The sequence below is a fragment of the Schistocerca cancellata genome, chromosome 1 (genome assembly GCF_023864275.1).
Source record: "Schistocerca cancellata isolate TAMUIC-IGC-003103 chromosome 1, iqSchCanc2.1, whole genome shotgun sequence".
Classification (NCBI taxonomy): Eukaryota; Metazoa; Arthropoda; class Insecta; order Orthoptera; family Acrididae; genus Schistocerca; species Schistocerca cancellata.
In genome coordinates this window covers 309662156-309688479 of record NC_064626.1, presented here as the reverse complement: position 1 = coordinate 309688479, position 26324 = coordinate 309662156, and the positions used below count along the sequence as shown (strand labels likewise).

At 42.9% G+C, this 26324-nt stretch overlaps 1 protein-coding gene across 1 annotated transcript in view; it reads right to left on the bottom strand.

Annotated features, from left to right (window-relative positions):
- LOC126172727 (transferrin) overlaps positions 1-26324 on the bottom strand; it is a 55186-nt gene that overhangs the window by 16373 nt on the left and 12489 nt on the right. Inside the window, exons 2-10 of the mRNA XM_049920904.1 lie at positions 25211-25304; positions 24511-24650; positions 22173-22306; positions 20280-20424; positions 15902-16059; positions 13699-13865; positions 10588-10745; positions 7103-7343; positions 423-577 (exon numbers count right to left, since the gene is read on the bottom strand). Of these exons, the coding sequence (XP_049776861.1) occupies positions 423-577; positions 7103-7343; positions 10588-10745; positions 13699-13865; positions 15902-16059; positions 20280-20424; positions 22173-22306; positions 24511-24650; positions 25211-25304 (1392 nt within the window). The remainder of the gene's footprint in view (positions 1-422; positions 578-7102; positions 7344-10587; positions 10746-13698; positions 13866-15901; positions 16060-20279; positions 20425-22172; positions 22307-24510; positions 24651-25210; positions 25305-26324) is intronic.

Sequence of the window (26324 nt, the reverse complement as noted above, 5' to 3'; positions counted from 1 at the left end):
AACTAATTTTTTTCCAGGGTAAATCGTTCCTACAATAACGCATTAGAATATATACCATGTTTTTGCTGCCTTATGATAATTATACTCCACACTAGACATCTGTGAGCAGTTACAGTTTAAAATCACCCGGTACATCAGTGTAATTATACAATTCCCAAGTTAGTTGCAAGTTACTGTGGCAACTAAACGTGTACACTACAAACAAATGCAATTAAAATTTAGTCCTGGACACTTGCGGAACGTAGTTGCTACTGGCTGATGTATTTTCCTAGATAATCGTAGAAATACGGGAAAACATCATATTCAGACCTGGAGATATACGAAAACTACCTTTGTCTGAAGGACCCATCCGGAAATAAGCACAGAGCCTGAAGTGACGCTTCCGCCGGAGCTAATCGAGTGTCTCGATGAGAGAAACTGACCTGCAGTACGGCCGATTCCGGTGTGGCAGGACTTGGCGCCCCTCAGGTCCGAGAAGCTCTGGTAGTTGGAGTTCTTCTTGATGACCGCCACGGCGTAGTACACGTCCTGCAGAGGGCCGTACACCTCGCTCAGGATCGGCTTCAGGTCATACTCCCTGCACACAGAACGAACGGGAGCTGTCAGACACAAGCAGCACGCTTCCTCCGGCCATACCCGCTGCCACTGCTGCTTCAGGTGTTACAACACAAATATTATTTAAAAGACGTTGAAGTCAAATGCTGATTTGTGGACATAATCCCCAAGTAACCACGTAATTACCGGAAATGTTCTAAAATGTACTTGGCACGTTACTTGCACAACCGTCTGTTGATTCGCCATGAGGTCGTCATAGTGCTATTACTTTAGCCATGATCTCTTTCTACAATTTCGTCCTATCCTCCCCGGCTAGTTTCTGTCATATTATTCAAAACAGGCAGTATCTTCATTGTCCAGAAAATCGCTTAACCGTCGGCTCGTTATTCTCATTTTTTGATTTACACAACTTGCATCTCCTGAAGCTTGCTTCACTTTTATTTCGTGAGAGGTTCAAGAATGATAATGAAATGTGATTTTGGGCAATTTTCTTATAAGCATAACACTCTTAAGTCGTGTAGCACAGAGATATTGAATGAAGAACGTTTTTAATGGAAGGATATACTTTTGCTATCTACATTAGAAAGCTTCTGAAAGGTCGAGTGCAGTGATATAGAGCTCGTTAATGTTGGCTTTGAAGATTTTCACAAAAGTACTCGAACAATGTGCTAAAGATTAAAAGCAAGGTGATAGGGTACACAACTTGATCAAAAGTAGGCGCACCCCTATTAATGGACATTAACATGGGGTGTGACTACCCTTCGCCTTTACCACTGCTTGTACTTTTCTGGGGCCTTTCAGTGTGGATGAATGGCAGCCCATTTTCCTCAACAGCTGAAACTAGTTAAGGTGCTAGTAAGGTGCTGTACGCTGTGGTCTGGAGGGAAGTTGATGTTCTAGCTCATCCCAAAGGCGTTTCATCGGGTTCAAGTTGGGACTCTGAGTAAGCCATTCCATTTCAAGAACGTTGTTGTCCACAAGCCGTTGTCTCACAAATGTTGCCTTATGACGAGGTGCACTGCAATGGTGAAGCAAACAATCCTCGTATCCGAACTGTTCAAGGTACAAAAAAAAAAATGGTTCAAATGGCTCTAAGCACTATCGGACTTAAAACACCTGAGGTCATCAGTCCCCTACACTTACAAATACTTAAACCTAACTAACCTAAGGACATCACACACATCCATGCCCCAGGCAGGATTCGAACCTGCGACCATAGCAGCAGCGGGGTTCCGGACTGAAGCGCCTAGAGCCGCTCGGTCACAGCGGCTGGCTTTCAAGGTACACAAGGCCGTAAAATGTGTTTTTGTATCCTCCCGTAATAACCATTTTCTTAACTTCAACACCGACTTCATATTTTGACCTACCAACGATAAAAATCAAGAGCAAATTGTATGTCATGTCTAATGGTATCAATACAGAAACTTAAAATGGTGACATACTGCAGTTTAGCCGCCTGAGGATGTGGTGTAATACAAACGGAATCCCAATGGATTTAACTAATTTTTTCACAAAGAGTAAATGTGAATATAAATCACGGTTCGACGATTGCGGGCTGTTGACCAAGAACTTCCCCAAACACTCCTCCGCCCGCTAAAGATTTAAATTAATGTTCAACGGTCGTACGTGGAGAGTCGGTAAACAGCAGTATTTCACTGGAAGAAGTATTTACGTCTGTGGTCAGCCTCTCGCCGTATTTACGACAAAAGAAGCCTCTGAAATTTCGCTTTGTTTAGTGGCTCCAGGAAATACGCCACATTCTTGTGGTCGCCTTTAAATGGAACTCCCACAAACTGATCCAGGCTCCCGCGTGCAAATCTACGCTTCCTCCGAGAATCTTCCAGAAAATGCGATAACGATGTCACGAGAAGAAGTGTGTTTCATACTCCCGTCTCTCAGTACCGGGTGCTTTGGATCTCCTGTTAAGATGTTTACAACCATCAAGATTTAAAGTCCCACGGAATAGTCAAAGTGTTCAGTGCAATCTCTTGCACCATTAAAGTAGCATCAAATTATGTTCACGGAGACACCACTTCTGTTAGAGACATCACAACCCTCTGTATGCTAATGATATATGACTGTGTACGACAAGGTCACCACATTTTACAGTTCAGAAACTGAGCGGTATCACGTGGTCCAGTAAATGAAAGAAACGTTTATCCATAACACTTGCACACGCCTTCTGGTTTTTGTACCGACAAAGCGCCCACAGGAAGATACGTACGTCGAGTTGACCAGTATGCGTTACGTAGCATATAGCTGAATTTACTTCCGCTCTATTATACCATGTAGGCCAGACTGAAGCATCTCATTTAGGGCACCTCATATAGTTGTGCACTAACTATGTTATGTGTATTTCCTGGAAGTTTTTATCAGCATTTTTGAAAATGAAACTTGGAGAATAACATTACGATGGAACCAGAATGAGATTTTCACTCTGCAGCGGAGTGTGCGCTGATATGAAACTTCCTGGCAGATTAAAACTGTGTGCCCGACCGAGACTCGAACTCGGGACCTTTGCCTTTCGCGGGCTTGGAAGGTAGGAGACGAGGTACTGGCAGAAGTAAAGCTGTGAGTCCCGGGCGTGAGTCGTGCTTCGGTAGCTCAGATGATAGAGCACTTGCCCGCGAAAGGCAAAGGCCCCGAGTTCGAGTCTCGGTCGGGCACACAGTTTTAATCTGCCAGGAAGTTTCATTACGATGGAAACTGCAGTCTAGGTTTAAGGCAAGTGAGTTTAATAAACTTGCTGGCCTGACATTTCCTCTACGGACCTCCATCATCTTTCGAAGATGGTACGGCATGACTGTGCACGGTTCGTGATGACAATTCCTTGATGCAACAGGATGTGTCATAACCGATACCTCGTTTTCGTTATACCATAAGTTTCTATTTTTCTCAAATTGATTCGGTGCCTGTGCAATAGTTATCCTATCCAGCCGTCTAATTTTCAGCTTTCTTCCGTAGCAATAAGTCTGAAAAGTTATTTTCTTCCTATATAAACTGTTTACGTCCAGTTACGTTTACGTTCAGTTACCTGGAACGCTACACTCCAGGTAGATATATCAGAAAAAAAGATCTTAACACTTACAAGTATAACTGATACAAGTAGCGGAAGAAAAAATAAATTTATTAGTGGGTATGTTGTTGTTGTTGTTGTGGTCTTCAGTTCGAAGACTGGTTTGATACAGCTCTCCATGCTGCTCTATCCTGTGCAAGCCTATTCATCTCCGTATAACTACTCCAACTCACCTCCTTTCGAATCTGCTAACTATATTCATCTCTTGGTCTACCTCTACGATTCTTAATCCTCACAGTTCCGTCCAATACTAAATTGGTGATCCCTTGAAGTCTCAGTATGTGTCCTACCAATCGATCCCTTCTCCTAGTCAGGTTGTGCCACAAATTTCTTTTCTCCTCAATTGTACTCAGTATCTCCTCATTATTTATATGTTCTACCCATCTAATCTTCAGCATTCTCTGTAGAACCGCATTTCAAAAGCTTCTATTTTCTTCTTGTCTAAACTGTTTATCGTCCATGTTTTACTTCCTTACATGGCTACACTACAGACAAATACTTTCAGAAAAGACTTCCTAGTATTAAATCTGTATTTGATGTTATCAAATTCCTTTTATTCAGAAACGCTTTTCGTACAATTCCCAGTTTACGTTTTTCATCCTACTTCAGCCGCCATTATTTTACTGCCCAGACAGCAAAACTCACCTACTACTTTAAGTGTCTCATTTTCTAATCTAATTGCTTCAGCATCACTTGATTTAATTCGACTGCATTCTATTATCCTTGTTTTTCTTTTGTTGGCGTTAACTTATATTCACCTTTCAGTACACTGTCCATTCCGCTCAACTGCTCTTCCAAGTCCTTTGCTGTCTCTGACAGTACTACAATGTCATCGGCAAACCTCAAAGTTTTATTTCTTCTTCCTGAACTTTAATTCCTTCTCCAAGTTTTTCTTTGCTTTCCTTTACTGCTTGCTCAATGTACAGATTGAATAATATCGAGGATAGACTAAAACTCTGGCTCACTCCCTTCTCAATCACTGGTTCCTTTTAACACCCCTCGACTCTTGTAAAAGTGGCTCATGGTATTTTACCCCTGCCACCTTCGCAATTTCAAAGAAAATACTGCAGTGAACATTGAAAAAAACCTTTCTCTATGTCTACAGATGCTCTAAACGTAGTTTTGCCTTTCCTTAAACTGTCTTCTAGGATAAGTCGTAGGGTCAGTATTGTCTCACGTATGCTCACATTTCTCGGGAATCCAAACTGATCTTCCGCGAGGTCGGCTTCTAAAGCTTTTCCATTCTTCTGGAAGGAATTTGTTTTAGCATTTTGTAACCATGACTTACTAAACTGAAGGTTCGATAATACTCACACCTGCCAGCACCAGCTTTCTTTGGAATTGGAATTATTACATTCTTCTTTGAAGTATGAGGGTATTTCGCCCATCTCACACATCTTACACACCAGACGAAAGAGTTTTGTCATGGCTGGCTCTCCCTACGCTATCAATAGGTCTGACGGAACACCGTCTGCTCCGGAGGCGTTGTTTCGAGTTAGATCTTTCAGTGCTGTGTCAAATTCTTCTCGCAGTATCATGTTTCCCATCTACTGTTCATCTCTGTTCTCTTCCAGTTCTATGATACTGCCTACAAGTTCATCTCCCTTATATAGACCCTCTGTACACTTCCTCGCCTTTCAACTTCCCTTCTTTGTTTAGGACTGGTTTTCTCTTTTCTCTAAAGATCTCTTTAATTTTCCTACAGGCAGTATCTATCCTTCCTCTAGTGATACATGCTATCCTTACATTTGTCCTCTAGCCATTCCCGTTTAGCCATTTTGCATTTCCCGTCACTCTCATTTTTTTTAGACGTTTGTATTCTCTTTCGACTGCTTCATTCACTGCATTTTTATATTTTTTCCTTCCATCAACTAAAGTCAATATCTCTAGTGTTATCCAAGTATTTATAACAGACCTTGTCTTTTTACCTATTTGATCCACTGCTGACTTCACTATTTCATCTCTTAAGGCTACCCATTAGTCTCCTACTGTATTCCTTTCCCATGTTCTAGTCAGTCGTTTCCCAGTGTTGCCTCTGAAACTCGCAACAGGCTCTGGTTCCTTCAACTTATCCAACTCAGATATTCTAAATTTCCTACATTTTTGCCAATTTCTTTAGTTTTAATCTACAGCTCATAACCAACAAACTGTGGTCAGAGTCCATCTCTGCCCCTGTAAATGTCTAAAAATTTAAAATCCGGTGCCTAAATCTCTGTCACATCATTATATAATCAATCTGAAACCTTCCGATGGCTCCAGGTCTTTTCCCCGTAAACAACCTTCTTCCATAAAACTTTGAACATAGTTGCTAAGGTTCAGTGGCCGTCTCAGAATTATATTGTAACAAATAAGCCCTCGGTCACAAATATTAAGTCAAAATTGACCTGGTTTCGACGCTACTATGAGCGTCGTCTTCAGAATTAGAGTAACTGTACTAAAACATTAGGTATATAGTACATTAATAAAATTAAAGTTTGTACTGACTCGAAAAGATGCAGTACTTACAAGTCACATATTAAAAAGATCTAAGCCGGAAAGGCGACGTCATGAACACTTGTGAGATGGCGAGCCGCTAAGGGCTGCTCGTACTGTGAACAAGGGTCGCAATAAAATTCCCATTTGTTAAAAGAAATTTGGTTATGATTTCATCAGCTACTCCCTGGCAACTACTTCCATGTTACACAGTGTGATTAAATGTGTTAATGTTCTTGATGAATCGCTAGTAAATAAAATAAATTCTTAAGAATATTCTTTGAAAATAAAATACGGTTCATTAATGTTTGCAAAGATGTAGTTTCTCTGTCTGGCGACCGTAAGTTGGGTTTCCCTTGGTTTTCATTTCAGGCAAATGCCTGGATGATATTCTCGGGAAGACCATGGTCAGCCGTTTGTTCTATCCCCGTAGAAATATTCTTGCGTATTCTATGTAATTTGATATTATTATCACATCTGTTTTTATTGTATTATGATGACAAATCCTATGTCAGTGTGTGATGATTCCTGGATGAATAAAAAAATAAATAAAATAAATTATTCCCAAGGCAGGGTTTTACGTTTTCCCTTATTAGGCCGTTTGCTTGATGCATTGTAACATACTATACTACAAACATACGTATATACATTCCATTGTGCGATGTTTGCAGTTGGAGTGTATTAACCTCATCGGATGAGTAACGTAAAGGGTGTCTGTACTGAAGAGATAATATATTATTAAGACCCGTAACAGTATTTTGTTGTTTTTAACGGTTTCTCGATAAACTTTTAACGTGTACCAATTGCTACGATGATAACGCAAAGTAACTGAAAAGTGCTCCCCGAAATAAGACGTCGCTCCGGGAACAGTTTGTTATTCAGAAATGGTATAAAATGCCATAGACCAATTTCCGCAGAGAGATCAGTATTACTGGGGTGGCAGTTTGCCCCCGGAGCTGACGTCACACTGTGTACCTCACGGCTGCAGAGCGGTCTCACCTGACAGCGGTGAGGGCCTCGCCGCCGTCGAGGCTGATGACGTCGGCCTCGCCGTCGCGGATGGCGGCCAGGCACTCGCGCACGTTGCCCTTGGCGACGCAGCCCAGCTTGGGCCGGATGTCCCGCGAGAAGGCGCCAGCGCTCAGCGACCGGCACTTGGCCAGCCCCGCCGTGGACGTCACGCAGAACCTGACGGGGTCGTCGGGCCCGAAGTTGCGCCCGATCACGTCCGAGTAGTTGGCTGCAGCAGGGGAGCACTCTGTCAGTATGGTCAGTGGGCGGGCAGACACAACTGCGCCTCTACCAAGGGCGCCGCGCCTCGCTGCTCTTGACTCCCAAAAACTAATTTCTCTTCTATTTTGGTTCCTGTTTATCAATCTGCACCAACACACTCTCTCTCTCTCTCTCTCTCTCTCTCTCTCTCTCTCTCTCACACACACACACACACACACACACACACACACACACGCACACACACACACACACTGCTGCTGCTTGTTGCTATCTAAAACCACAATCAACTCGCGGACACAGCCCGTTAACCACAATACATTTTCTCAGTTTGGAACCGATCTAAAAGACCAGAGTTGGAACTTTCTGGTAGATAAGAACTGTGTGTCGGACCGAGACTCGTACTGGGAACCTTCGCCTTTCGCGAGCATGTGCTCTACCGATTGAGCTACCCAAACACGACTCACGAACCGTCCTCACAGCTTTACTTCCGCCATTACCTCATCTCCTACTTTCCAAACTTCACATAACTTCTCCTTAGTAGAGCACTTGCCAGCGGAAGGCAAATGTCAGGAGTTGGAGTCTCGGTCCGGCACACAGCGGTAACCTGCCAGGAAACTTCATATCGGCGCACGCTCCGCTGTCGAGTGAAAATCTCATTCTGGAATGCTCCAGGAGTGTTCTACAAGATCCTAATCACAGTTTCTTTTTGGAAGAGTACGGAGAGGGGGGCCAGCGCAGGCGTTTATTGTGGTGTCACCGCCAGACACCACACTTTCTAGCTGGTAGCCTTTAAACTGCCGCGGTCCGTTAGTATACGTCGGACCCGCGTGTCACCACTATCAGTGATTGCAGACCGAGCGCCGCCACACGGCAGGTCTAGTCTAGAGAGACTCCCTAGCACTCGCCCCAGTTGTACAGCCGACTTTGCTAGCGATGGTTCAATGACTACATACGCTCTCATTTGCAGAGACGACAGTTTAGCATAGCCTTCAGCTACGTCGTTTGTTACGACCTAGCAAGGCGTCATATTCAGTTACTACGAAAGTATTCTGAACACATAATATTGTGAATAATGTACCGTCCAGAGCGACGTTCATCATTAATGGATTAAAGTTATGTATCAGACTAATTACGTCCGCTTTCTGAATTCTAATTCCTTGTCATGTTCCAGCCCTCACGTCAGTATAGTCCTTCCCTCCTCACGCCAGCCTGCGTGAGCTAAAACGCGTGCATTTCGGCCTCTACTCGTAACACGGTTTTGGCTCTTCTGCCAACAAAACATTTATACATGCGCGCGTTTGTAGTAGCTGTAACATCCAGCTCTAAGAAGCTTGAGCAGGACTGAATATATTTTCATTGAATAACAGCTGTACTTGTACCCCAATATCTTTTCTTGATCATTACTATTTGCAAAACTAGGCGACGTTTAAAAATAATGACTTCATTTAAAGCAACGATAAATTTGCAGCTATCTCTCCGATATTCGACTCCACGCTCAAGCAAAATTAAAAACTGCATAATAACAACTGATCACCCTGAAACAAAAGTGACAGAAGTTTATCACAAAACCAGTTACTAAGATATTTCCTTTTTTATCACTTTAAGACACCAACTTACTGAATGTTTCAAGCTTTTTTACAAAGACATTTTTCTGCTAAATTTGTTTGGAATCGTCAGTGGTCACTTATTTTCTTCACTTTAACATTTTTGGTCTGTGGTGGATATTGTAGGTTTGCTTTTCAATTTCATTCCTTCTTACTGCAGCTGAGTGTATTATTTATACAGCTCTTGAATTTATTCTTGATTGAAAGGGGAGGGTTTTATTCCGATTCGAATATTTTACAACATGTACAGTTTTTATCGGAAGGTTAGTGTAGACTACTGATGCGAGTATTTTGATGAATATTACCAACGGTGTATTGGGTGATGCTTATTAACGTGTCAAAACGTCGAAGTGACATAGACGACGATGAGACAAGTAATTTAATATGAGATACATGGGACTGCAAATTTCAGGAAGTACCCCAAAAGTGGATGACAAATGTTGAACACGTGACCTCGCCGCACGTGCAGCGGTTGCGTTTGTCGCCCCTACTCCCGCTGTGCTTTGCTCACCGCTCCACTTGGCTACTCTGTTTTCGTAGTAGTCATCGTAGTCTTGTCTTACCAATGCCACGAGCACTTCCGTATCAAATACTACAAGAACGAAAACAGAGTAGCCAAGCGGAGCCTTTCCGCTCTAACTGCTGGAGTAGAATCGACAAACCCAAACACTGCACGTACGGTGAGGTACGTAATCCCACGACGTCACGAGTTCAACATTTGTCAACCACTTTTGGCGTATTTCCTGACATATGCAGTCCTATGTGTCCTACATTAAATTACTTGTCTCTGCGTCATCTACATAGTTTGAGAGTTCCTGTAAACCTTAATAAGAATATACAAGGACGTGGTAGAACTGGCACACAGAAGCGAAAACAGGTCCTCAGTTTCTGGCAACAAAATTTAAGTGCTACGTATTTTCACGGCGTACCATTCCGCACTCTGTTCTGCAAGCAAAAAATAATGCGAAACTGTTACTAAACTCCGTAACAAAGTTGATATACGGTTTCGGACGATGTAAAAATTTTAGGAGAGAAGGTGAAGTAATGATTTAAGCTTCTGATAGGCATGGAAATCATTAGGGAGGGGCGCTAGCTTACTGTGACGTTGCTACGGGAAATAACCCCTTGCAGGCCTTGTTTAAGGAGCTATTCTACCGTCTGACTATTGACATTTATACAAAAGAAGGATAACATATCTTGACAGAAAATTACGGCTCGACTACCCGTCAACGACGAGTGCTTTAGAGATACGTCACAGGCCAGAAGCGAACGAGGACGGAACCAAACATCAGGAGCTATCAAGGCATTCTGTTACAATAATTTAAGGAAATGAAGGGAAACATAAAATCAGCGTGAGAGCTCTAACTCCTCCGTAATGAGAGTGCGGTACCTCTTCGACAGCGCCTCCTCCCTCGGTACTTGAGATGACCGTATCTTCGACAGGGTCGCCCGTAAAGAGGAGTTAAGCGTTAAAATGCTGCGCCGCTATTTCTGAGAGCGTACCAAGACATGACAGGCATGTATCAAACTCGAGAGACAGATGTGCCACGTAGGAACGCTAATAACCAAATAATCTGCAAAAGTAACCCGCGACTGGGTTATGCCACACGAGCGATGAACACGCCATCGACCCCCAACGGTACTGACCTTTGTTGAGGTACGCCTGCGGGCTGATGGGCTGAGCGTTGTCCACGGCGACCGTCTTGTCCTTGAGGATGAGCAGCACCTTGTTCAGCCAGGTCGCGTCCTGCTGTTCCCCCAGCGTGTTGGCCAGCTTCAGCTGCTGTCTCAGCTGTGGGACCTCACTGTAAATCACACACAGCGGCGTTTTTACAGTGACTGGAGGCAACTGATCCCTTATTGCTAGAAATAAAAACTGCTTCACTCTATTGCAATGTGCACGGCTACTGTGCCGTGGTCCAATGATTTCTTTGAGATACTGAAAGTATCGTCCTATCTGCAGAGCATCTCTTCAAGAGAAGCTGTAGGTTCTGTGAAGGCCTGATTCACTGTCCGGCCCACTACTGATTCCTTTATGATGAAGAGAACTGCATAAACGAGGAATATACACTCCTGGAAATGGAAAAAAGAACACATTGACACCGGTGTGTCAGACCCACCATACTTGCTCCGGACACTGCGAGAGGGCTGTACAAGCAATGATCACACGCACGGCACAGCGGACACACCAGGAACCGCGGTGTTGGCCGTCGAATGGCGCTAGCTGCGCAGCATTTGTGCACCGCCGCCGTCAGTGTCAGCCAGTTTGCCGTGGCATACGGAGCTCCATCGCAGTCTTTAACACTGGTAGCATGCCGCGACAGCGTGGACGTGAACCGTATGTGCAGTTGACGGACTTTGAGCGAGGGCGTATAGTGGGCATGCGGGAGGCCGGGTGGACGTACCGCCGAATTGCTCAACACGTGGGGCGTGAGGTCTCCACAGTACATCGATGTTGTCACCAGTGGTCGGCGGAAGGTGCACGTGCCCGTCGACCTGGGACCGGACCGCAGCGACGCACGGATGCACGCCAAGACCGTAGGATCCTACGCAGTGCCGTAGGGGACCGCACCGCCACTTCCCAGCAAATTAGGGACACTGTTGCTCCTGGGGTATCGGCGAGGACCATTCGCAACCGTCTCCATGAAGCTGGGCTACGGTCCCGCACACCGTTAGGCCGTCTTCCGCTCACGCCCCAACATCGTGCAGCCCGCCTCCAGTGGTGTCGCGACAGGCGTGAATGGAGGGACGAATGGAGACGTGTCGTCTTCAGCGATGAGAGTCGCTTCTGCCTTGGTGCCAATGATGGTCGTATGCGTGTTTGGCGCCGTGCAGGTGAGCGCCACAATCAGGACTGCATACGACCGAGGCACACAGGGCCAACACCCGGCATCATGGTGTGGGGGGCGATCTCCTACACTGGCCGTACACCACTGGTGATCGTCGAGGGGACACTGAATAGTGCACGGTACATCCAAACCGTCATCGAACCCATCGTTCTACCATTCCTAGACCGGCAAGGGAACTTGCTGTTCCAACAGGACAATGCACGTCCGCATGTATCCCGTGCCACCCAACGTGCTCTAGAAGGTGTAAGTCAACTACCCTGGCCAGCAAGATCTCCGGATCTGACCCCCATTGAGCATGTTTGGGACTGGATGAAGCGTCGTCTCACGCGGTCTGCACGTCCAGCACGAACGCTGGTCCAACTGAGGCGCCAGGTGGAAATGGCATGGCAAGCCGTTCCACAGGACTACATCCAGCATCTCTACGATCGTCTCCATGGGAGAATAGCAGCCTGCATTGCTGCGAAAGGTGGATATACACTGTACTAGTGCCGACATTGTGCATGCTCTGTTGCCTGTGTCTATGTGCCTGTGGTTCTGTCAGTGTGATCATGTGATGTATCTGACCCCAGGAATGTGTCAATAAAGTTTCCCCTTCCTGGGACAATGAATTCACGGTGTTCTTATTTCAATTTACAGGAGTGTAGTTAAATATATTACTTTTTAAAAAACTATCGGACGTCCTTAGAAGCTGCAAACTCTCTTGTTAATGTTCTCCGCAGATGGGGACAAAACGCTGGGTTTCTCAAAAACATTCATTAGACCTCTGCACAATATCTCGGAATATGGCAGTTATAAGAGTCGATGGGCATGAAAGGGAAGCGATAGTTGGGAAGCGAGTGAGACAGGGTTGTAGCCTCTCCCCGATGTTATTCAATCTGTATATTGAGCAAGCAGTAAAGGAAACAAAAGAAAATTTCGGAATAGGCATTAAAAACCATGGAGAAGAAATAAAAACTTTGAGGTTCGCCGATGGCATCGTAATTCTGTCAGAGACAGCAAAGGACCTGGAAGAGCAGCTGAACGGAATGGACAGTGTCTTGAAGGGAGGATATAAGATGAACATCAACAAGAGCAAAACGAGGATAATGGAATGTAGTCGAATTAAGTCAGGTGATGCTGCGGGAATTAGATTAGGAAGTGAGACGCTTGAAGTAGTAAATGATTTTTGCCATTTGGGGAGAAAAATAACTGATGATGGTCGAAGTAGAGAGAATATAAAATGTAGACTGGCAATGGCAAGGGAAGCGTTTCTGAAGAAGAGAAATTTGTTAACATCGGGTATAGATGTAAATGCCAGGAAGTCGTTTCTGAAAGTATTTGTATGGGGTGAGGCCATGTATGGAAGTGAAACGTGGACGATAAATAGTTTACCCAAGAAGAGAATAGAAGCTTTCGAAATGTGGTCCTACAGAAGAATGCAGAAGATTAGATGGGTAGATCACATAACAAATGAAGAGGTACTGAAGAGGTACTGTATAGAATTGGAGAGAAGAGAAATTTGTGGTACAACCTGACTAGAAGAAGGGATCGGTTGGTGGGGCATATTCCGAGGCATCAAGGGATCACCAATTTAGCATTGGAGGGCAGCGTGGAGGGTAAAAATCGTAGAGGGAGACCAAGGGATGAATACACTAAACAGATTCAGAAGGATGTAGGTTGCAGTAGGTACTGGGTGATGAAGAAGTTTGCACAGGATAGAGTAGCATGGAGAGCTGCAGCAAACCAGTCTCTGGACTGAAGTCCACAACAACAACATACACTATTAATAAGGAATATATGAATATTTTGCTATTTACCCTAGAGTACTACAGACTACAGTACTAAATACAAGCAATTTTCAGCAGCATAGAGAGAGAACAAAGGTGAGAAGGTTGGGGTAGTAGCCCAACAAGGGTGGAGGGATACTCACTTGAGCAAGTCGTCACTGGCGAGGTACCCCTGCCACGGCCTGGCAGCCCAGCGGCACGCCCTGCCCAGGATGGGCTTCCTGGTGCCGTCTGGGCAGAAGTACGCGTAGTCATTGGGGTCGTAGCCAGTCTGATTGACCACTACTGTTGGATCGCCACCGATCTCGATCTGCAACACAAGAGCGTTCCCGTGTGAAAGATCCGGCATCTGCAACGCAGTTGTCTGCAGGTGGTATTCAATGTCTGTGTTTCTTGTTCTTTGTGATGTTGAGGGTCTATTTTCCTTCAGACAATACTCAGCACTGACATACTGTCGGACCTCTGACAATAGGTCAAGTTGGGGCCCGTCCCTTGCTTGAAGGGAATACAAGGCATCACACAAATGATTTACTTATTGGTTTTATTTGCTCTATGGGAATTACAAAATGTACTGTCCCATGTTTGGATCGAAATCTAAATAGATGATTTTGTAGACATCAGCTGCAGATGAGCATTCTGTATCCGCGAAAGAGAAAATAGTATTTTCTCCTGCTGGCATAGTTCTACATCACTTTGCGTTTCAAGACTGCAATAGAAAGTGAATTTTGAGCTTTTTATACAGAAAATATCAGATGCTGCCTCGGCAATAGTTCCTTAGTGAAACTACGGAAAGTTGATTCTCGGCTCTTTATTTTGAAGTTTTTCTCTATGTAGCTGGTCCACTCGAAGAAACTGTTGATTGAATAGTGCCCGGATACAGCTGGTTAAAGTCCATACACTTGATGCCTTATGTCTGTCTTCCTTTCCTTATGTTAGGTGCGGCTATGCAATTCAGTTGGTAAGAGCATAGCTTTCGAAACTCCAGAGGAGCTCATAGTTTCAGTATTTCAAGATTTCGTAATTCTGTTTATGTTGTGAAGAAGGAAATATTCTGGAACAATGTACGTCGAAGGTCAGTGTTGTTACTGACTACCGGATACTTAGGAGGTCTAGATTGCAGAACTCTACATTTATAGGAAATTCACCGCCACCTAACTGATACGACCATTCAGTAACAAAGCAAACGAAAATTTCTGCTTGTATATCATCTGCAGAACGTTTGCTTTGTTCCTTAATTTCATAGATACATCTTGAAGAAGAATTGTCAAGTACCTTGTGAACAACGATTCTTTCCGGATAAAACTGTCTGTTATTAGGCTTTAGCTCAGCCAGTACTTTCTCTATGAATTAGCACGTGTTGCATTTTATTACTATTTAGATATCGTATAAATGAGATTTAGTATTGTTTTTTACACGTCTATGAAGACGTCTCGCAGATTTTTTAACATCAACGATAGTTACCGATAATCAGCAACAATACTGACCTTCAACGTAAATTGTTCCAGAATATTTCCTTCTTCACAACATAAACAGAAATACAAAGTCTTGAAATATTGAAACTATGAGCTCCGCTGAGGTTTAAAAACTATGCTCTTACCAACTGAATCAGACGAACACAGTGGCTTAAAGCCGATAGTACTTTTCAACTGCCTTTCTGTCGATTTCATAAAAGCATGTGTTCCGCCAAAAGCAAGACTTTCATTCTAAAAAGTAATATTTGTTACTGACGCTTTTCAAAAAGAAACTTGAAGATAATTCGAAGATGTACCTACGAAGAATGGAGAATTACAAGTAATTAAGAAAATTACATCGATCCTACAGAGAAAAATATTTTATTTATCGTAATGTGTTTTTGTGATTTTGGGTGACATTCGTCAAGATTTAGTGGACATTCTCCGAGCCCTCGCCTGCTTCCTCATAACCATTCTTCTACTCTCCTCATACAGATGGTTACAATGTTGCCAAATCACTCTCACAACGTTCCGGTATGATCTTTATGTTGACAATAATTCAGAGTTTACAGCTGCCATCAACTAAGCTTATCTTTCGCTTAAAGGAAGTGGGACACTACCATTAGTAATAGAAGTGCAATTTGTATGAGAATGTGAATCTGTATTCTGTATCAGAATTTTAAAATAGGTCTAAAGTAGGCTGAAGCTTTCAGTATATTCACTACGGTAATTTCCTGTGTTGTCTGCAGCTCTACAAGAAAGCCATAGGGCAGTTAACTGCGGGAAAGGCCGTAACTAATTCCAGACTACCATAACACTGACAGCGCTTCTAGCAAGAGCTCTCTTCGGCAATGCATGCTGCCCCTAGGAGGCTCCACCTCCAGTGCTGACTCACCCCAAAGTGCTTCTTGACGTAGTACACCTTCGTCCAGGCCACCTCGCCGCCGTTGTCGGACAGGCACCGCAGAGCGCCGTCGTAACCAGAGTAGTAGTCCGGGTAGTCGCAGATGTCCGGGTGCTCGCACAGGGCGCACAGATTGGAGTACTGCTTCTCTGCAAGCCAATAACGCTCCATTGAACCACAATGAAAAAATTAAATCGCTAGCTTTTAAACAGTTTAGTTTACCATTAGAGTACTTAAGCGAGCAACTTACAAAATTAAACAAAGAAATGTTTGGTAGGCAACTGATTGACATAAGAGCTTTTCTTCAATTCCTGTGTTACGGATATCTTTCGTGTAGGACACATATCGAAATATGTGGTGCTACAGAAGAATGCTGAAGATTAGATGGGTAGATCACATAACTAATGAGGAGGTGTTGAATAGGATTAGGGAGAAGAGAAGCTTGTGGCACAACTTCACTAGAAGAAGGGATCGGTTGGTAGGACATGTTCTGAGGCATCAAGGGATCACCAATTTAGTATTGGAGGGCAGCGTGGAGGGTAAGAATCGTAGAGGGAGACCAAGAGATGAATACACCAAGCAGATTCAGAAGGATGTAGGTTTCAGTAGGTACTGGGAGATGAAGAAGCTTGCACAGGATAGAGTAGCATGGAGAGCTGCTGCATCAAACCAGTCTCAGGACTGAAGACCACAACAACAACAACATATCGAAATAAGCATATTCCCACGAAGGGTGCTTAAATATTATAAATCCATTCCAGGTAAATTTCAGTTAGTCGCTTTATGAGCGTTCGTGACCATGTGTTTTGCGCAGACGTATTTGCATGTGAGACCTGTCTTCTTCATATGCAAGAGAGAACAATCAAATTGCGAGATCGGACTTTGCCATTGTCGGAGCGCCTACTTTCTCCTGTATAGGCAACCTGCAGCGTATAAGAGTAGAATGTGCGGTCTGAACTCCAGGTCATAGTTTCCACCAGAGAGTACAGGAGTATATGACGAATACAAAACTATTGAGGCTTTTGTGGCGGTTTGTTACACTGATTGGTTCTCGTATCGGGATCTACAGCCAACATTTTTTTTTGTGATGCTTCACCATCATTAATCACTGCTACTGCTAAAGATTCACCATTTATTTGCAACTCACCCTGTTCGTGTTGGCGAAACGTCAGAAAAATCATTAAACAAACGTTGGCCGAAGATTAATAGACGCAAGTAAACAGGCAATTCGTCAATTGGAGATTCTGAAATTAGGTTTCACTTTAAGACTCATCATGGCAATAGTCAACTTAAGATTACGGCGTCACACTTGCATAAATATGTAGGAAAATTATCTGACCAGCAACATCACTTAATGAAGCAGTTGTCACAAACACAAGACAAAGTATGGGCTACACTGAAAGTGCTCTCACTGCACGACCTAGAGGTCTATTCGGAAAGTAAGGTCAGATCTGTCGCGAAATAGACACCACTGTAAAATCAAAAATGTCTTACTTGTAACAGTTAGCTACAACTTCCAGCTACTTGTCTACATAATCGCCTCTACGACTGAGACATTTGTGGTAGCATTGAACCAACTTTCCAATAACCTCGCCGTAGATGCCAGCCGCCTGCGCTTCCTACCAATTCTCTACGCTGATCTGCAGCTTGGTGTCTGTGCAAAAATGTTATCTTCACAGCCAGCGGTTCATGTGATCAGAGATGAAAATCACACGGAGCCACGTCCAGGATGTACGGAGAGTGATCGATCACTTTCCATCGAAACCGGTGCAGCAGCGTCCTGAATGCCACTGCAGTGTGCTGCCGAGAATTGTCACGAAGAAGGAAATGAGTGACAGTTACGTTGCGTGGGCTGCATGGGATCGGGCAAAATCACGCACAAGCACTCATACTTAGCAGAACACACTATTTTCTACGTATTTTTAAGCACTCGCTGTGTGCTCAGAACTAAAAAGAGCGACTTGGAGCGGTCGGCGGGCACAGGTAGTCCCAGTCTTCAAGAAGGGTCGTCGAGCAGATGCGCAAAATTATAGACCTATCTCTCTGACGTCGATCTGTTGTAGAATTTTAGAACATGTCTTTTGCTCGAGTATCATGTCGTTTTTGGAAACTCAGAATCTACTATGTAGGAATCAACATGGATTCCGGAAACAGCGATCGTGTGAAACCCAACTCGCTTTATTTGTTCATGAGACCCAGAAAATATTAGATACAGGCTCCCAGGTAGATGCCATTTTCCTTGACTTCCGGAAGGCGTTCGATACAGTTCCGCACTGTCGCCTGATAAACAAAGTAAGAGCCTACGGAATATCAGACCAGCTGTGTGGCTGGATTGAAGAGTTTTTAGCAAACAGAACACAGCATGTTGTTCTCAATGGAGAGACATCTACAGACGTTAAAGTAACCTCTGGCGTGCCACAGGGGAGTGTTATGGGACCATTGCTTTTCACAATATATATAAATGACCTAGTAGATAGTGTCGGAAGTTCCATGCGGCTTTTCGCGGATGATGCTGTAGTATACAGAGAAGTTGCAGCATTAGAAAATTGTAGCGAAATGCAGGAAGATCTGCAGCGGATAGGCACTTCGTGCAGGGAGTGGCAACTGACCCTTAACATAGACAAATGTAATGTATTGCGAATACATAGAAAGAAGGATCCTTTATTGTATGATTATATGATAGCGGAACAAACACTGGTAGCAGTTACTTCTGTAAAATATCTGGGAGTATGCGTGCGGAACGATTTGAAGTTGAATGATCATATAAAATTAATTGTTGGTAAGGCGGGTACCAGGTTGAGATTCATTGGGAGAGTCCTTAGAAAATGTAGTCCATCAACAAAGGAGGTGGCTTACAAAACACTCGTTCGACCTATACTTGAGTATTGCTCATCAGTGTGGGATCCGTACCAGATCGGGTTGACGGAGGAGATAGAGAAGATCCAAAGAAGAGCGGCGCGTTTCGTCACAGGGTTATTTGGTAACCGTGATAGCGTTACGGAGATGTTTAACAAACTCAAGTGGCAGACCCTGCAAGAGAGGCGCTCTGCATCGCGGTGTAGCTTGCTCGCCAGGTTTCGAGAGGGTGCGTTTCTGGATGAGGTATCGAATATATTGCTTCCCCCTACTTATACCTCCCGAGGAGATCACGAATGTAAAATTAGAGAGATTAGAGCGCGCACAGAGGCTTTCAGACAGTCGTTCTTCCCGCGAACCATACGCGACTGGAACAGGAAAGGGAGATAATGACAGTGGCACGTAAAGTGCCCTCCGCCACACACCGTTGGGTGGCTTGCGGAGTATAAATGTAGAATGTAGATGTAGATGTACTGGAGACACTATCCAATACTTCTATGCAAAGCTTCTTCGGATTTTCACTGTAGCTTCCACTGTAGTTTCAAGGTTTATTCTCCGACAAATAAAACAAAAATAACAGATATAGAGTATAACCACTGATTTGCTTACTTAGTGGATAGTGGCAGTCTCTGGAACAAGGGATTAGTGTTCAATCTTGGATTAACTCCAGAATCTTTTCTAATGCTGAAAGTGACTTTCGGATTTATCATACGCGGCTTACAAAAACAGGAAGCAGCGATAATAAAAGTAGATGGTCGGTACGTAACAGATTTGAGTCGACGTTTAAAAAGTCTGTGACGTTCTCCAAATCGAAACCGTCAGCGGTCAGTTAAATGAGATCTGATTTTCGAGCTATTTCACACTCTAAGGGCACAAAAATTCTGTGATAATACCATTGTTCATACTAATTCTATGAGGGTAAACACCCACAGAAGTAATATACATTTTACGTTTAAAAATTTATAGCATCTATATTTAAGAAAACAGTATGTTAATAATCGGAAGGGCTTCACGGGAAGCGAGGAAGACAAGAAAAACTGATATAAAATAGGATTTTAGCAACAATGGTTGCCAGAAATGGGATGAAAAGAATCAGTTCCTTCAGTGAGCAGGAGATAAAATGTTTTCATTCAAAAACAACTGAACGGATTCGTGGGTGAGTTTTTAAGAAACGAATGAACAACATAATATGATTATCTGGATCACAAAAGTAAAACTTCAGAGTTTTTAAGAGTGTATGAAGTTACACGAACATTGCAGGATGGCGTTTGGAAGAAAAGAGGAGGTGACGAAAGAAGTTGATAGGGAATGTTCACGAATAAATGTTGTCAAATGTACAGCAAAAATAAAAAGAATAGAATAGCAAAAGGAAGTGAAATGGCTAAAGGTAAAAGTGAGTAACTTTTGAACAAGAAGAACAAGAATTAGATAGGAGTACGAGGTGGGAAACTAAACGCAAGCAGTGAATGTTCGCTGTGTGCGGCTGGTAGAGGCAGCAGCCTTGAACACTCACTGAGACGTTTGTTGAGTTCCGGATCGGCAGACCACTTGCCCACGAGGCACGCCTTGCTGAACAGGTTGGACAGTTCCCGCAGTTCGTTCTCGCGCGCCGTCAGCGACTTGTCGTTCATGGAGCCGATCACGTGCAAGTTGCTCAGCTGCAACAACAGGTGTCGCGGTCAGTACGTCGTGTAATCAAAATATAGTACAACGTTATTATGGGGAGAAGGATGGTACGGCTACTCAACCAACTAATTCCTACAGCAGTCCCATACTTCACTTGACAATAGCAGAGAAACAGGCTCGCATATCGACTGATTGTAAAAAGTGACCTTATATTAGCTACCTGTTAGGACAAGGCATGTGTACAAAGGAGCTTAACATTATAGGTTACTTGTCATCATTTCACGATTGAAATACAAGATTGTATACTTCCAGCATGTTGTATGTAGTTTTGTGTAGGTTTCAATCATTTTCCATCTCCACCTCCATTTCAGCTTTACCAGACGGTAGTCTGCGTCTCATCCAAACCACACTCCTCTCAAGACAAGGTCAAAGGTTTCCCTGTTATCATAATCCTTCTGGCTAACAGCTATCCCGTACCATACACATTGCGTTAACATCTCCAAGCTTTCCTCGTTCTTTTCCATTTCGCTTTCAATTCCTTTTCATTCCACCTCATCCGCTAACTTGGTTACGTCTCACTTCTTCCCGGACAAGGTAATTTCTTCTCCACATTTCATTCCTTTCCTTACTGCTACCACTCTTTTGGTTAATATACCGTTATTTGCATTAGACAAGAAACTAACTTAATTCAGTGGTAATAGATATGACATTACAGGAATGTCAACGTTCATTATTATTATTATTATTGTTATTATTATGCGTTATTCATGTACTACACACACGTAAATGTTAACTGTTAACAGAATCTTTATGAATGCTTGGTTAGATGTAGGATACAACCTGAAGGTCGTGTTCGACTCGCTAAGCTAAGTGTATTATTAAATAAATAACTCAAGTTCTTCTCATTGTAACAGAATTTCGAATAATCATTACCTGGTAATAAATTTCTGGTACTTGGAAACGAAGCAAAATAAAATATTGTAGAGCGTGTGAATCAAAATCCATTACTAAAATTTTGCATACGTAAATCATTATTTGCAATTACAGTTCGCTTGGTGGCTGATGGGCTTTCATACTACCAATCTCGAAGTTCCTAGGTTTGCACATGGGGAGTTGGAACTGCATCACCTCTTTATTTTTTTTTTAAACTTCGATGGTCGAAATGACCTTCTGTCACAACGGTTTCTATATCTACGACAAACACCGAGTTTCTGAGGTATGGGAATCCCTACTTAAACTTGGTTTCCCTTCCTACTCCAAGAATGAGGTAGTTCGGAGGACGGTAGGAACATACTAGCTCCCATAACGTTACGCCCATTGAACTATTGCGTTAACATCAACCCTCATTTTCATTCTGATGTGGTTTACTTAGAGGATAGGAAAAGTAAATTAAGAAATAAAGTTTCTGTTGTATAAATTAAGGCACATATCGTAACATTCACGCGTATTGAATTAGGTACCATGTTAAAAACAACTTATTGCTTACACATAGCTAAAGTCAATAATATTTTACTAATGATACTTTAAAGGTTTTGTAAGATAACTGAAGTTCAAAGTAAACCTTCTTGTTCTGTAATTGTAAATTGACAGTAAAACACCACCAGTCAAAAATGCTTTTAACGTGTGAGTGAGTGTGAGTATTTGTATGTATGTGTGTGTGTGCGACGACTTAAAAATTATGCTAGGCAGTGCCTCATTAAAACGGTAACAAAACCAGTTAGCTCCTTGTCTACGGAGGAGCGCTCGCCACAGCCGGCTGCAGCAGCAGCAGCTACCGTACCTTGGTGAGCGGGATCTTGTAGCCGACGTTGCGGCCAACCCCTGTGTGGCAGGACTTGAGTCCTCGCAGGTCCTGCACGCTCCTCAGCGGCTGGTTCTTGTGGATTACGGCCACGGCCTCGTATCGGAACTCCTCTGCAACAAACCGACGGCAATGAGGACATGAAATGAAATGTCGTGTGACGAGGGCCTCCCGTCGGGTAGACCGTTCGCCTGGTGCAAGTCTTTCGATTTGACGCCACTCCGGCGACAGGACATGTCGCCCACCAATGTCCTCAAGTGGGTTCCCCAGAGGTCCAGCAAGCGAGTGCACCCTCAGAGGCTCGTTATTCACACTCTGGGAGATATAAACTGAAGAGCACATACAACGATACCACATACAAGAATTAACCCCCTTCAAGACGCCAGAGAGTCTGCATTATTATTTGACTACACAGAATTGTGAAATAATTTTCTACAGTGAATACGCAAAATACGTTGAGCAATAATCCACGAAATTTTCTTCAGATTAAAGTGGTATATTTTGTGCAACCAATACCTGTGACAACGATCAGAAGACTTCGTTTGGCCAAAGGAAAAACTGGAACAAACGGTGAAATAACTATTACAGAAGATAACAGACTGTTCGGTCCACTAACATTATTTAACGAGATCAGGAAAATCTGGCACAGTCGGCTCATTTCGTATTACAGTGTTGGCACTAAAAACACTGAGTTGATATATTCTCCACAGTTATCTATTCTTTGCAATCGCATCTACACATTGCTACCGGAACAGTCATTCTTTTCAAATGTTTACTGTAATTGTTATCATTTACATTTCCTCTCACATCAACCTATCTATTCCTCGATACCTCAGGATGTTTCCAATCGACCTATTCATTATTTTAGAGAAGCCATTAAGGTCTTCTCTCTCCTACCCGATGCGGTACTTCTTCACGGCTATCAGATTTACGCATTTAATCTTCAACATTTTCTGGAACATCGCATTCCAAGTGCTTCTCTTCCTGTCTTGAAAAATTTATCGTCCATGTTTCCCTATCGAATTGTTTCACAAGATTTCCTAACATTTTATCTTATATTCCTTGTTAACATATCCACCTTTCTGCTGATATTTTTTTTTTCTTTTTGCCATTACCGGAATGCACCAACATTTATAAATAAATAAAATTGTAAATCTCACCGGAACCTCATGTACTTTGGTTAAATGACAGTATTCAAACACATGTTACGATATTTCTACTTCTATGATGCTCGCTATTGACGAATTAACTCCATCAGTAACTTCAGTCCGTTGCGACGTACACTGCGCGCACAAAAAACTGTTATGAAACCAGATAAACTCTTTATCGAAAAAAGTTGGTGGCTTACTGACATAGAGGAATATTTATTATGAATCGAGCTACTAATTCAATTTAAGTGCCAATAATTTGCAATACACACTCCCGTTAGCGCGTAAAACTAAATAAAAACTGAAATCATTCTTCATTTAACTCAACGCTTACTGGGTTGCTATTTTTCGGTGGAAAATGTCACATATAAAATACCACAGAAAACTCACTTACAGATGAATCATCGGAGAATTAGACACAAAACAGGAGAGAAATATTTAATGTAATATTGCGCTTACTTCCAAAAATGAATTTTGCTATTTAGACTACGAAGTAAGTAATTGAACACTGTACATCAGTTCTTTTTTACGTTGAGACTTTTCGGAACAACAGGTTGTGGTGTCACCGCCAGACACCACACTTGCTAGGTGGTAGCCTTTAAATCGGCCGCGGTCCGTTAGTATACGTCGGACCCGCATGTCGCCGCTGTCAGTGATTGCAGACCGAGCGCCGCCACACGGCAGGTCTAGAGACACTTCCTAGCACTCGCCCCAGTTGTACCGCCGACTTGGCTAGAGCTGGTTCACTGACAAATTACGCTCTCATTTGCCGAGACGATAGTTAGCATAGCCTTCAGCTACGTCATTTGCTACGACCTAGCAAGGCGCCATTATCATTTGCTATTTATCTTGTGATGCATACTATTAATTCCCTTAATGTTCCAGACCTCATGCCAGCCTGCGAGAGCTTAACGCGTGCCTTTCGGCTACCAATCATAGTGGCTTGGCTGTCTTGCCAAGTCACAACACAGGTCTATCTTAAAACTTTTGATTTAAGATTATGAATCAGAAATAGCTAGCACTTAGGTTTTTATCCATTACTTTAGCCTGGTATCACGCACATATTGGTTTTTATTCATGAACACCACGCGAAGCTCGGTGTGACCTGAGAATCAAAGCTACATGGCTGAGTAGCTTTAGAAAGGTCGCAGGTCAGTAAGATTGCTTACCGTTAGGTTCTTCCTTGGTACGAATTTCCTTGAAGACAGCGAAGTGGTTGTCACCATTGTTGGCGGCGATGTACATGTCCTCAGGGTCGACGGGCACGAAGTCTGCCTTGTGGGTGTGGACCTTGTCCAGGCACTCCAGCCTGCAGCACGAGCCGTCCAGTTAGACATCATTCCAGAGGAGCCAAAAATTTGCAGAACGACAATGAACTTATAATTTTAAATTCAAGATGGTCTAGCTCGTGGTTGCCAGTGTAGGTGAGGGATTCCTAGAAATGTTTTTCTGGTGCTGCCTCCAGTTTATGGTGTGACTCTCCTGTCTTCATATCGTTATCGTGACAATAAAAGTTGAGGGAAAAAAAATTCGAGAGAATGGAGAAATAACAACGTTCACAAACTACTGTTATCAGATTTACTTTTTTTCACAGTTTAGTTATTAATTGGTGGAAGGTCTTCAAACGAAGCAATTAGTTCTCTTCGCTGAAAATTTACATGAAAAATTTCCGCTATAATTAACCTTCAGTTTTTCTGCCTTGGTTTTCTTAGTGAATTTTGACTAGGCAGCTCTTAACATAAGGGAGAAAAGTTTATTTTACGATGTAATGCAGTTGGGCTTGTGTGGAAAGCAGACGCACCAGATAAACATGGGTAAGACGTCAAAAACATAGCATTTTCCACATAAACAGTTCGCATGGATACGTACCTGTCCCTTGCGGGTACACAAGTCAGATGAACGCCATCCTGCTTCGCCAGGTTGTTACATTCGTTCAGCACGGTCTCCGGAACGCATATTTTGTCTGTAAGAATAAGAAACACATCCCGATTTAGTATTTAGAAAAAAAAAAAACATTTTCAGTTAGGTGGTACATATTTTCACGAACAGCCTAGATCCATTAGTAATCGTGTTACTTGCAATATTTTCATCTGGTCGCTGGACACACTGCGAGATAGACAGAGTGATAAAGTGAATAAGTTAAAGAAAGAAAAAGAGAGAGAGAATGTGGTGGTGGTAGTTGTGAGGATGTTACACAAAGAGAATATGCCATTTCCAACCATGAAGCGTCTTAATCACAAATTTATGCACAGCAGAAATCTGTAGGAAGAACAGACAGCAAATTTGGTTCCTTTTTTCTTTTTTTCTTTTGAAGGATGTTTCGGCACTACTGTGCCATGTTGTGTGGATTCTCATTTTTATTCGTTACACTGTGAAAGTGTTGTTAATAAAAATTCTCTATCTAAACTAGACTGAACTGCATGTGACTGCTTTAGTCTTTAATAAAGCTTGCATCTGACTGCGCATTTAACTGAACTGAACTTTATCTGACTGCATGAAAATATTATTGGAAAATTAATACTCAAAATACACATCTGACTGCATGAAAGTTTAGTGGTAAAAATAAATGAAAGTCGCCAACCTGCATCTGACTGCGTCTGTGGACTTAGCTCGTGCACTCATTCCCGTTTAGCCGATAATAAAACATATATTCAACTCAGCCGTAGTGCAATGGCATGAAATTGTCATTCTAGATAGCTTTACTCATTTTGGACCTGTTTGTTACTTAGTAAAAATTCCGTCCCGATCTGAATAATTTGCCAACTGTACAGTGGCATATAGATTATTTTACTCTGATATATGAAATTATTAGCTTTACTCATGGGAACTTTACTTTAATGTACCTTTTGGTTCAATGCAAGCACAGGATGCGGAGAACGACATAAGGTGTGAGATGAAACTCTAATTTTATCTAAAAAATATTTATTGTTCAAACTTTTAAGGCACATGTGAAAAACTAAAAAAACTTCTAACTGTATACCTT